The sequence below is a fragment of the Pristiophorus japonicus genome, chromosome 13 (assembly GCF_044704955.1).
Source record: "Pristiophorus japonicus isolate sPriJap1 chromosome 13, sPriJap1.hap1, whole genome shotgun sequence".
NCBI classification, from domain to species: Eukaryota; Metazoa; Chordata; class Chondrichthyes; family Pristiophoridae; genus Pristiophorus; species Pristiophorus japonicus.
The window spans coordinates 118,999,538-119,013,470 of record NC_091989.1 but is presented as its reverse complement, the minus strand read 5'-3'; the positions used below and the strand labels follow the sequence as shown (position 1 = coordinate 119,013,470).

Here is a 13,933-nt window from a genome sequence, read left to right as displayed (position 1 = left end):
TTCAAACAGACTCAACTCCAGCTAACCGACCGCGAGCTCTGCTGCGCGACATTGCGCATACTCGGTGTTTGCCGACTGAGTAAGCGCTGCGCGGCGCATGCTCAGTGTAGTGCGGGCCGGCTCGGTGAGCAAGCGCTGCGCGGCGCATGCTCAATGTAGTGCGGGCTGGCTCGGCGGGCAAGCGGTGCGCGACGCATGCTCAGTGTAGTGCGGCCGGCTCGGTGAGCAAGCGCTGCGCGGCGCATGCTCGGTGCAGGGCGGACCAGCTGACTGGTCAGGTGGTGCTGCAGCGGCCGGGTTCCTGATCCCGAAGACGGCTCCTCGCTTCAGCGACATGGGCTCTTTCAACGAACTCTACTTCAATGTGGACAACGGCTACCTGGAGGGGCTGGTGAGAGGTTTCAAGGCCGGCATCCTGTCGCAGGGCGACTACCTGAACTTGGTGCAGTGCGAGACCCTGGAAGGTGAGCGAGTCAGTCCCGGCGTCAGGGGCCTGGGGCCTGCCTCCCCCCCCCCGCTCCCGTGCCCCCCGCCCCCCGCCCCCCGCCCCAGAACGATCCCAGTCGCGGCCCTTTCCTGGGGGGAAAATTGCCCGGGTTTTTCTTGCTGTGTGTGGAAGGGTTGACGTGTTGGACTGCGCTTCGCTCCCACGCCGCTGGATGAGGCCTCCCTGCTCGCTCGCTGTTGTAGCCGGGAGTGATGTTTGTGAGGGTGTTGAAGGGGGAAAGGCTTTCACGTCTCATTTCTGCTTTGACAGTTGGCTGTAGTACTCGGGGAGCTCGAAGTCCGGTAATCTGGGGCCTACCTGTATGTATTTAGTACGTTAATTTGTTTCAAGAGTCAGCATTGCCATTTTGATATTGTGGGGAGTGGAGCTGCTTTAATTTAGACTTGACAGCTGCACATTGCTACTACGCTATGCAACGACACTTAATCGTTGAAGGTAAATGAGTGTTAATGTTTTTAGGTCGTATGACATTAAATTATCGAGGAATATAAAAATAGGGAAGTGTTTGACATATATATATATAAACAATGCATCATGATAGAGAGTGGGCCACTAAAGGATCACACTGCGATCTAAGGATAATTGGAGCATGTGTGCTCACTAGGTCCTTGCAGCAGAGCTTGGTCGCCAGTCGCCTTGTTTAATGCTTGCCACTGGATCAAGACCTAGCTCTGTCAAACCCGTGTGGTAGCTGGTGTGCAACGGCCACCCCACATTAAAAGAATCCACACACAGGCATCTGCCACCATTCAATATGTAGTTCAGGACCTAGAATGTCAGGTCCCTCATTGAAACACCTGTGAACTTATCCCTTTTTGGTGTGGAAGCGGGTCATCCTCGATACGAGGGACTGCCAAATAATAATAAAGGATGCATAAGGTAAACTAGGTAATGACAGTGAAATGGCAGCAATATTGAATAGTTACTTTGCCTCAGTATTTACCAGGGGAACTAATAAGGTGGGCATGACATTATAAGAAGAAATCAAAAAAGTCATTTATACAAGTAAAACAGCAATCTTTGTGACTGAGAAGTGGCAATTATTTCTTGTCCCAGACTTTGTCCATTTCAGAATTTGGTTCTGTTTTAAGAGTACTGGAAATCAAATTTTAAGCGAAGGGCTGTGTAACGTGAATGCTGAATGCTATCGCCTGATCATCAGCGGCAACATAGTTTCTTTTCCACTTAGAAAACAAATTTGAGAAATGAGAATATTTTATAAAAATTTTAGGAAAAGGACTGTTATTTTGGAATTGAGGATGGGCCAGTTGAAGAGTTTGATCTATGGGCTGGTGTTGAGATTGATCTCTCAACTCTTAAGTTGCTGGATAACTGTAAAGGTGATTGCTTTTTGTTAAATGTTTTGCACTTTGAACATTCCTAATGTGCTTGAAAGTTTTACTTTGAATGTCAATCTGCCATTCTTTACTTTAACAATGCAGCAAATTCATTTGCTCCCGCTTCCTGATTCTGAAAATCTCAACTGATGTTGAAAATTGTCAGTTATATAGCAATTGCATAAGAACATAAGAAATAGGAGCAGGAGTAGGCCATTTGGCCCCTTGAGCCTGCTTTGCCATTCAATGAGATCATGGCTGATCTGCCTCAATTCCACTTACCTGCACTATCCCCATATCTCTTCATTCCCTTAATATCCAAAAATCAATTGATCTCTGTCTTGAATATATTCAAAGACTGAGTATTCACAGCCCCCTGGGGTAGAGAATTCCAAAGATTCACAACCCTCTGAGTGAAGAAATTTCACCTCATCTCAGTCCTAAATAGCTGACCCCTTATTCTGAGACTGTGACCCCCTGGTTCTAGACTCCCCAGCCAGGGGAAACATCCTCCCTGCATCTACCCTGTCAAGCCCTGTCAGAATTGTGTATGTTTCAATGAGATCACCTCTCATTCTTCTAAACTCTAGACAATATAGGCCTAGTCCACTCAATCATGTTGTGTCTGACTGAGTACATAAATCAACTGTGTTTAAACAATGTTACTTAAATAATTTTGTTAATTTGATTTGTTTTGTTATAGGTCATGAATTGGCATGCAAAGCACCAGTGAATACAATTCTATAAATAGTAGAGGTGTGCTGTATTGTGTACAAAGTCAGTAATTTTCAAAGTGCGGTAACTATGTGTGTGTGTGTGTGTGTGTGTGTGTGTGTGTATTGAGGTATATAAGATGCTGTGGAATAGAGAAGGAGCACTGTTTTGAGTTAAATCATGATGACGAAACAAGGGTAGACAGATACAAACCAGTAAAAGAACAAGTTCAGGTTAGAGTGTGATCAATATAGTCATCATCATCATAGGCAGTCCCTCGGAATCGAGGAAGACTTGCTTCCACTCTAAAAATGAGTCCTTAGATGGCTGAACAGTCCAATACGAGAACCACAGTCCCTGTCACAGGTGGGACAGATGGAAAGGGTGGGTGAGACTGGTTTTCCGCACGCTCTTTCCGCTGCCTGCGCTTGATTTCTGCATGCTCTCGGCGATGAGACGCGATCAAAAAGCATGGTGTTGTGGGCAGGTTGGTGGAGTCAAATTCTGGAGTCTTTGAAGACAGTTAGTTGCTGTGGTGGTGGGAAGTTTTGGTGGAAGGATGAGCCGAATGACCTTCATCTGTACTTTGGTATTTAGATGTGGTGACTGGTGTACCATCAGGGCTTATCTGAATCAAATGAAATTTATTATGCATTCTAACCTACTGTTGTGATAAGATGTGTCTTATGTGCTGATGACTCATATGTTTCAGAGAATGTTCCCACCTTTTTATTTACTGTAACAGTAATTGTATATTTTGTGCAGTGGAATATTGAGGATGCATCAAGTGACTTGTCGACAAAAGAATTGAAGGTGTTGGGTTCACCTCACAGATGGCTTTCACTTAGTATGTGTGTCAAAAAATCTTCACCCCTTGTTTTGGAACAGGCAATATATAATGAAAGAAATTCCCATGCAGTGTGTTTATGTATATATAGTTTTAATGGTCAGTAGGGTTTCCCTGCTGAAACAAACAATGGAAGTAAGATTACTCAATTTGTCCATATGGATATAAGTAGTGAGCCCAAAGTGCAATATTAGTAAAATGGTCGAGTAGTAGAAAGTAAACTAACATGTAAATTTGTGGCAGCAGCCTTTTGCATTTCTTGCCATTTGTGCGTATAGTAGCTGTTACAAAACTGAAATAACCAGAGTCTAACTATAATAGTAACTTGTAATGCTGAGTTAATTATTTGCCATGGATGTATGCACCGTGCCAGCAGACAGGATTTCTAGGAAACTACATGGGAGCTACTGTTACAATCAGCAAGATTAGAATATTTAGACGATACGGTTCATTTGTGATAATGGGTGTCTGCTGGGAGATAGACTATTTTCCATTTTCTGGCATCCAATGTCAGCATGTTGCACACCCAGGTGTGTGTGTGTGTGGGGAGGAGGTGGTTGTAGGTAAAGAACAGAAAAGCACCTGGTCTCAGTGGGAAGTAGTCCTGATTAGTATCTCCTGTACATGGAATAAAATTCATATTTGTGTACATGACATGAATCCATGTTCTGGGTGAAATGTGATGTAAATACTATAGCCAATGAGTAACTGGCTAGCATTTTGTTTATGCCACAGATGTGCACCAAGGTTAATAAGTTTAAAAACTGAAGGCAGACTACTGTGTAGTGGGGAATGCCAAATGAGCAGTGGCTGTCTCGTATTGGGTATTCTGTAGTGCTTGGGTGATCAAGGAATGGTTGGCTGTTTAAATATTCAGTGTTCTGGCATAGCTATATGAGAAAAGGTTCTTTTTTTTGTTATTGTGGACTGAACGACTCAACCTGTAGTATATTATTATACAATATAATTTGAATATTAAACTCCAGGAGTGTGGTATATCCTCTATTGGATGGACATGACTTTCATATTGTTTAAAGATCTGGGAATCTGTTATCAAGCTGCATAAAGATGCACATTTTCAAATTCTGTTAGAGAAAGAATGCAGAGAATGACAATTAATTCCTTTTGCTGCATGTTATTACAATTGTACATGTATTTTGGTTGAACATGGAATGCTGAGAATCTCCTCAAAACTGGTTTGGGAGAGTTGATTAATTCAGCATTCGGAGGTTGAATTAATATGCCTGCAGTTGAAGTTGAAGCGCTGCTGGGTTAATTATTATGCTGATCATTCAACTCAATCATGCTCGTAGATTTCTTGCAGAATTTAAAAAAAAATATAAACAATTTTTATGGGACTTTTTTGAGCAGCTGACAATGAATGAATGTTTCACTGAGGTAACCAGGAATGTTTTACATATTGGAGAGGATCTCTATGGCAGGAGATACTGGGTGCTAAGATCGGCTTTTTTGATTGTGCCATAAGAGATTATTTTTAAATGTACATGCTTGATAGATTGTAGGGATACCAGGATGCCTGAAGGAACCAAGGAGGGCATGGTTTTACTTTTTGTACAGTAGGTACATTGATGTCTGTGACAGTGTGTTGTCTTATTATATTTGTTATGAAGCCTATCTTTGAATATTGTCACATCCATTACACTTAAGTAATTGGGGCTCCAGAAAGAGCCATTTTTTTCCTGTAATCATTAGAAATATAAACTTATGTTTTTGTTTTGCCAGTAACATGACTCACATCACCTAGGTGCTCAACGCTACAGTGAAAAATGTCATTGTTGAAAGACTAAGAATTATATCATCATAAATCAAAGCTGTGCATGCCCATTTGTGCCCGCTGATTGTATAACTGGTTTGTCCAAGGACTTGTATGATTTCTGAAGTGAATAATTTCAATTGTAAAACTGAAAAATAATGGTGCTATTATGTAAAAGTAGAGAGGGGTATATTGCACTTAGTGATTTAATGAGACTGATTCTAGCTATAGTTGAATCTCTGGCATCTGGATCGAATAGTAGCTATGGAGGAATGTGCATCCATTACAGGTTTGATTGAGTTTTATTATCAAGCTTTTAATGTATAATGACAGTGGGAAATATGTAATGAGTTAAATATGAAGGTGATTATTAGTTATTCTATAATCTTGAATAATCGGCATCCTGGTGTCTTTCAAAGTGTTTTGGTGTTGTAAACCAGAAGAATAGAGCTTATGTAAATGTTACTTCACTGGCATAATTACTCCAGCTACATAGAACAGAGACTGGAGTTGAGGTCAGTAATAGTTGTCATGGCAAACACCAGCATTTCAATAATCTGCAGCTGACCACCAGAAAACAGAACAAAATGCAGATTGGTTGACTGCTTTTCGAGATGACATCTCCTTTTAGTCTACAAGTGTGAAACTGACCTGCCTATGGGTTGCACTTCTGCACTGCTCCATCTAAGCTAAACATATACTTCAGCAACCATATCTCCTTTTCCTCATGGACACTTTTCAGCCATTGACTTGAACTTGACTTCAATAACTTCAGTCCTTAGCTGTCTCCTTGATTTTGTTCCCCTTCTCCTCATTACCTTTTGCTGGCTTCTCCCATTCATCCAGGAGCAGTTATAGTCATCAATTCTAATGACATTTTGTAGTCTGACTGAGATGATCTTTGTACATCAGCAAGCACTTTTAATTTCTTTCCAACCTTTTAAAATATGTTTGCAAGCTACTAATCCTGTAAGCACATCTGTATTCTTGATCATTAACTGCCATTCTATCTGCACTATGCCAGTTCTAAAAGTGGTCTCCACCCAAACCATTAGTTTGTATATCTTTCAAGTGCTGACTAATCTGTATTTCTTCTGTTTTCTTTTTAATTCTGATTCCTAGCATTATCTTTTCTTCTGTATTGTACACTGAATAATACCTAAGAATGACATTCAGACATAGATGACTAAAGAGGTAAGGGACAACATCAAACTAAAAGAAAAAGCTTACAAGAATACAAAAAAGGGACAGATTCTGGCAAATGGGACAGATACAAAGAATAGTAAAGAGCATCAAAACAGATAATAGGAACTGCAAAAAGGGAGTATGAAAAGAAATTTGCAAGGGATATCAAAATCAACACGCATAACTTTTTACAATTATATAGGAAAAAGAGGGTGGTTAAGAGCAACCTGGGCCCCTTAAAAACTGATAATGTTGATATTATGAATGCAAATAAGAAAATGGTGGCCATGTTACTTTGCGTCAGTAGAGGAAGAGGATAGCATGCCGGACATCCCAAGGAAACTAATATTGTATCGGGGCGGGGACTCACCTAAAGTAACGTAAGTAAAATAACAGTAATGCAGAAAATAATGGCACTAAAAAAAGTGACAAATCCCCAGAACTAGATGGTTTTCATCCCAGGGTTTTAAAGAAAGTAGGTGAGAACATTGCAGATGCCCTAACTCTGATCTTCCAAAGTTCTCTGCATTCAGGGAACCGTTCCTTTAGATTGGAAAATTGCACATGTCACTCCGCTATTTAAGAAAGGGGTAGAGGGAGACCAGGTAACTTATCAGTTGCTGGGAAATTACTAGAGTCTATAATTATGGATGGAGTGACTGAACACCTTGAATATTTTCAGCTGATCAGAGAGCCAGAATGGATTTGTAAAGGGTAGGTCATGGCTGATGAACCTGATTGAATTTTTTGAAGAGGTGGCTAAAGCAGTGGATGGGGAATGTCTATCAGAGTTATTTATATGGACTTCCAGAAAGCATTCGATAAAACCCTCCATAAGAGACTTGGCTTGAGGGGAAATTATTGACTTGGTAGGAGATTGGCTGAGCGACAGGAGACAGAATAGAAATAATGGGCAGGTACTCTATAGATTGGGCAGGATGTGACTAGTGATGTTCCATGTTCCCTGTAAATTTTTTTTTGGTGCTTGGCCTCTTTAACTGGCTGCGTGACCCATTAAAGTTTTTGCGGGGGGGGGGGGGGCAGGTTAAAATGTCAATGACTGGTACAAAAAAAAAATTCAGAAAGGCTAATGGAATACTGGCCTTCACATCTAGAATACAAGGGGTTAGAAGTCATGCTACAGCTATACAAAGCTCTGGTTAGACCACACCTTGGGTACTGTGTTCCATTCTGGGTATCACACCTTAAGAAGGATATATTGGCCTTGGAAGGAGTGCAGCGTCGATTTACTAGAATGATACTTGGACTCCTAGGGTTAAATTACGAGGAAAGATTACACAAACTAGGGTTGTATTCCCTGGAATTTAGACGATTAAAGGATGATTTGATTACATTTTTCAAGATATTAAGGGGAAATGATAGGGTAGATAGAGGGAAACCATTTCCACTGGTTGGGGAATCTAAGACTAGAGCCAGACCTTTCAGGAGCAACGCTAGGAAACACTTCTACACAAAGGTTGGTAGAAATTTGGAACTGTTCCGCAAACGGCAGTTGATGCTGGGTCAATTGTTAATTTTAAATCTGAGTGATAGATTTGTTAACCAAAGGTCGGGCAAAGATGGGTATATGGAGTTGGGTCACAGATCAGTCATGGTCTCATTGAATTCCAAAAGGCATTCAATAAGGTGCCACATTAAAGGTTACTGCACAAGATAAAAACTCACAGGGTTGGGGGTAATTTATTAACATGGATAGCGGACTGGCTAACTAATAGAAAACAGAGAGTCGGGATAAATGGGTCATTTTTCGGTTGGCAAACGGTAACTAGTGGGGTGCCACAGGGATCGGTGCTGGGGCCTCAACTATTTACAATCTATATTAATGACTTGGATGAAGGGACCGAGTGTAATGTAGCCAAGTTCGCTGATGATACAAAGATGGGTGGGAAAGCAAGTTGCGAGGAGGACACATAATCTGCAAAGGGATATAGACAGGCTGTGAGTGGGCAAACATTTGGCGGGTGGAATATAATGAGGTTATCCACTTTGGCAGGAAAAATAAAAAAACAAATTATTATTTAAATGGAGAGAAATTACAAAATGCTGGGGGTCCTTGTGCATGAAAAAGTTAATATGCAGGCACAGCAAGTAATCAGGAAGGCAAATAGAATGTTGGCCTTTATTGCAAGGGGGATGGAGTATAAAAGCAGAGAAGTCCTGCTACAACTGTACAGGTTATTGGTGAGACCACACCTGGAGTACTGCATACAGTTTTGCCCTCCTTATTTAAGAAGGGATATACTTGCATTGGAGGCAGTTCAGAGAAGGTTCACACTGTTGATTCCGGAGATGAGGGGGTTGACTTATGAAAAAAGATTGAGTAGGTTGGGCCTATACTCACTGGAGTTTAGAAGAATGAGGGGGGAATCTTATTGAAACTTATAAGATACTGAGGAGGCTCGACAAGGTAGATGCAGAGAGGATGTTACCACTCATGGGGGAAATCTAGAACTAGGGTCATAGTTTAAGAAGAAGGGGTCGCCCATTTAAAACTGAAATGAGGAGGAATTTCTTCTGAGGGTCATAAATCTGTCCCCAGAGAGCTGTGTAGGCTGGGTCATTGAATATATTTAAGGTGGCGATTGACAGATTTTTTTGAAAGATAAGGGAGTGAGCAGGCAAGTGGAGTTGAGCCCAACATCAGATCAGCCATGATATTGTAGAATGGCGGAGCAGGCTTGAGGGCCGAATGGCCTACTCCTCCTATTTCCGATGAATAGTGGAACAGACTCGAGGAGCTAAATGGCCTACTCCCAAGGCTTTCAGCTGCATTCCAAAACACACAACTATCCAATTGTCCATTGGTTTAAGGGCTCACATCTGAGTAGGAAGGCATAGCTTTAGATCCTTTTCCCCCTGTATAGGGTGCTGGATGGGAGGCAACTTGTGTGGAGCATAAACACTAGCTCAGACTAGTTGGGCCGAGCAGCCTGTTTCTGTGCTGGTATATTCTATGTAATTAAAGCTACAACTGCAGCCTTCGTGTGAAATGGTTTTGCTGCTGTTGTAGCATAAATGTAGTCTGAATCCTGACGCACCTTTGTTTTGGAGTCCGTTTGGGCCATGGCACCTGATTTACATTAGAGGTTTAACTTTAAAGTGAAGCTGAATCAGCTTCATACCAACACTAAACTTGTGCAAATGCACTGTTAATCTCATCACTTGATTCAGGTAAAACTGTTATTTTGGATTGTCTTGTAATAAATCCCAGCTGTTCATAATTGTATAGGTGTACAACATTTTCTCAGATTTTAAAATGTATTAAAATTTGAGTATTTTTGTTACTGCCAAAATGGTTTCAATGCTTCTGAAAGATGTTCTGATTCTGAAGCAGAAACAGCTTTGTATTGACTATTAGTTAGGATTGAGTCTTTATGATGGCTGACTGTTTGATTATAACAATACGTTAAAGGCACTATATAAATGCAAGGTAATCAAAATATGAAAGCTCAGTGAAAGGTATTTTAAAAAGCTGACCAAAAGTTGGTCAGAGCTGGGTTTTGAGGAAGGTCTAAAAGGAGTCGAGGAATGCGGAGAGGCAGAGCTGGTGAGAGATGGAATTACAGAGCATGAGGCCGAGATGGCTGAAGACATGGCTGCCAATGCTGGGGTGAAGGTGTAGGGGACGAAGGAAAGAGGTATGCACAAGAGGACAAAGCAAAAGGATCCAATAGTTTTTGGGAAGATGGAGGTTGTGTAGGACTGAGCCATTAGAGATAGGGAGGGATGAGGCCACAAAGATATTTAAACAATGAGAATTTGGAATTGGAGGTGTTGGTGGACTTGGGGTCAGTTTAACATCAGAATTCTTAACAGGAGTAGGCCATCTAGCCCATCGAGCCTGCTCCGCCATTCAAAAAGATCATGGCTGATCTGGCCGTGGACTCAGCTCCACTTACCCGTCTGCTCCCCATAATTCCCTTATTGGTTAAAAATCTATCTATCAGTGATTTGAATACATTCAATGAGCTAGCCTCAACTGCTTCCTTGGGCAGAGAATTCCACAGATTCACAACCCTCTGGGAGAAGAAATTCCTTCTCAACTCGGTTTTAAATTGGCTCCCCCGTATTTTGAGGCTGTGCCCCCTAGTTTTAGTCTCCCCGACCAGTGGAAACAACCTCTCTGCCTCTATCTTGTCTATCCCTTTCATTATTTTAAATGTTTCTATAAGATCACCCCTCATCCTTCTGAACTCCGAGTAAAGACCCAGTCTACTCAATCTATTATCATAAGGTAACCCCCTCATCTCCGGAATCAGCCTAGTAAATCGTCTCTGTACCCACTCCAAGGCTAGTATATCCTTCCTTAAGTAAGGTGACCAAAACTGCATGTAGTACTCCAGGTGCGGCCTCACCAATACCCTGTACAGTTGCAGCAGGACCTCCCTGCTTTTGTACTCCATCCCTCTTGCAATGAAGGCCAACATTCCATTCGCCTTCCTGATTACCTGCTGCACCTGCAAACTAACTTTTTGAGTTCATGCACAAGGACCCCCAGGTCCCTCTGCACCGCAGCATGTTGTAATTTCTCTCCTCTCCATTCAAATAATATTCCCTTTTACTGTTGTTTTTTCCAAGGTGGATGATCTCACATTTTCCGACATTGTATTCCATCTTCCAAACCTTAGCCTATCTAAATCTCTTTGCGGCCTCTCTGTGTCTTCTACACAACCCGCTTTCCCACTAATCTTTGTCATCTGCAAATTTTGTTACACTACACTCTGTCCCCTCTTCCAGGTCATCTATGTATATTGTAAACAGTTGTGGTCCCAGCACCGATCCCTGTGGCACACCACTAACCACCAATTTCCAACCCGAAAAGGACCCATTTATCCCAACTCTCTGTTTTCTGTTCGCCAGCCAATTCTCGATCCATGCTAATACATTTCCTCTGACTCCGCGTACTTTTATCTTCTGCAGTAACCTTTTGTGTGGCACCTTATCGAATGCCTTTTGGAAATCTAAATACACCACATCCATCGGTACACCTTTATCCACCATGCTCGTTATATCAAAGAATTCCAGTAAATTAGTTAAACATGATTTCCCCTTCATGAATCCATGTTGCGTCTGCTTGATTGCACTATTCCTATCTAGATGACCCGCTATTTCTTCCTTAATGATAGCTTCAAGCATTTTCCCCACTACAGATGTTAAACTAACCGGCCTATAGTTACGGGCCTTTTGTCTGCCCCCTTTTTTAAACAGCGGCGTTACATTAGCTGCTTTCCAATCCGCTGGTACCGCCCCAGAGTCCAGAGAATTTTGGTCATTTATAACGAATGCATCTGCTATAACTTCCGCCATCTCTTTTAATACCCTGGGATGCATTTCATCAGGACTAGGGGACTTGTCTACCTTGGGTCCCATTAGCCTGTCCTAGTGACAGTGAATGTCTCAAGGTCCTCCCTTCCCACATTCCTGTGACCAGCAATTTTTGGCATGGTTTTTGTGTCATCCACTGTGAAGACCGAAGCAAAATAATTGTTTAAGGTCTCGGCCATTTCCACATTTCCCACTATTAAATCCCCCTTCTCATCTTCTAAGGGACCAACATTTACTTTCGTCACTCTCTTCCGTTTTATATATCGGTAAGAGCTTTTACTATCTGTTTTTATGTTTTGCGCAAGTTTACTTTCGTAATCTATCTTTCCTTTCTTTATTGCTTTCTTAGTCAGTGAGGACGGGGTGATAGACAAGCAGAACCTCGTGGGATAGGATATGGGCATCAGAGTTTTGGGTGAGCGGAAGTTTAGAGCGTGGGCAGCTCAGCAGAGTATTGGAATAGTTAACTCTGGAGGTGACAAAGTCATGGATGAGGGCTTCAGTAGCAGGTGGGCTGAGATAGGAGTGAACGTGAATGTTAGAGGTGGCAATAGGCAGATTTTATGATGGAAAGGATTCGGGGTTGGAAGCTTCGCTTATGATTGAGTAGGATACTGAGGTTGCGAACAGTTTAATTTCCATTTGAGACAGTTGCCGGGGTGTGGGTGTGGAAGTGGTGTCAAGGGTGAAGAGTTTGTGACGGGGCTGATGCCATCGGTTTTGGTTTTCCCAATATTAACAGGAGGAAATTGTAGCTCATCCAAGACTGGATTACGAACAAGCAGTTAGACAACAGAGGCAGTGCTTCGATCATGAGAGGTGTAGGAGAGATAGCTGGTGTAATCAGTGTATGTATGTATGTTTGGAAGCTGGCCTCGTGTGTATGGAAGGGGGCTAATGCTAGATACCCGAGGGGCAGCGGAGGTAACTGTGCTGGATGGGTAGAAAAGGCCATGCTGGAGTTCTAGTTATGATTGGAGCAGAGGTGTTGACGGAAGATAGTGTGGTCAACCATTATCAAAAGCTGCAGCGAGGATGAAGAGGGATAATACACCACAGTCAGTCACGAGGATGTTATTTGTGACTTTAAAGATTTGAATGCATTTTTTGACCTATTTGTACAGCTAGAGCTGGTACTAAGACTTAATCACAATCACCTCAGAGCACTGTTAAAACTTGTGAATATGTTTGACATAATAGAATTGATAACCTAACAAGATTTTCCTGTACAGCACTAGTGTTGGTTTGGTTGCAGCTTAGAAAATTGTACATTTCTTTTGTACATAGACAACCTATTTGTACAACTCAGCAGAGTATTGGAATAGTTAACGCTGGAGGTGACTATTGGGTAACATTTGTACGAAGTAATTATTTTTCAGATGGCATATTATAGGGATATCATGAGAACAGTTGGACTTGTTTGAAATACTAGTCATACTATAAAGTGACCAGATATCCTAGTGTTCATGATATGAGGAGTAGCCCAGTTTTGGCTGAAGAGAAACACAGCATTTACCATGGGGAACAGAATGACTTTAGTGTCACCTAAAGTATCTACTAATGGGCGCAAATAAATCCAGTTTATCAAGTGCATCACAAGCAAGTTATGCCGTGTCTCATGAATGCAATAATTTGTTTTCCCAATTTTATTTAAGCATTGCAACTGTGGTTAAATTGTATTCGATAAGGTTATTAATACGCCATGTCATTTTAATATTAATTTTCCTCTCTCCAGACTCCTGGCCTCCAAATCGAGCAAAAGTTGAGCATTAGACATATAAAATTTTTTGACCCAAGATATGAAACAATAAATTGGATATGTTGCCAAATTTAGCAACAGTTGTACAGAAATAAAAATCATATTTTTCAGTTTCTGAAGCTTCAAAGGGATAAACAGTTCCTGTGGGGTCCAAATATATATTTCTCCTAACTAAGAAATTATCGGTGTAACATTCTGGAAATCGAAGTGACATTTGATTTGTATTGCTGAATACTTTTCATTTAGTAAACCTTTTGGAAGTCCTCTTCAAAATATTTATTCTGAAGTGCTAGCAGTCAGTTGTCGTTCCCATTTGCAGTCATTGTTTTCAACATTTTCTTCATTGTTAACTCGCTAACTAAATCACTTAGTTCTCAATTTTCTTCAGTTCAGAGAGGTTTCAGGTAAAACGGAAGTCGTTTCCCAACAATGATCTGTATGTTTGAGTTCCTTCTGACCCTGG

At 41.6% G+C, this 13,933-nt stretch overlaps 1 protein-coding gene across 1 annotated transcript in view; it reads left to right on the top strand.

Moving 5' to 3' along the window:
* Positions 1-261: 261 nt before the first annotated feature.
* The window catches only part of LOC139278265 (V-type proton ATPase subunit d 1), a 74,000-nt gene continuing 60,328 nt past the window's right edge, over positions 262-13,933 (top strand). The window contains exon 1 of the mRNA XM_070896914.1: positions 262-464. Within this exon, the coding sequence (XP_070753015.1) occupies positions 335-464 (130 nt within the window). The 5' untranslated portion in view covers positions 262-334. The remainder of the gene's footprint in view (positions 465-13,933) is intronic.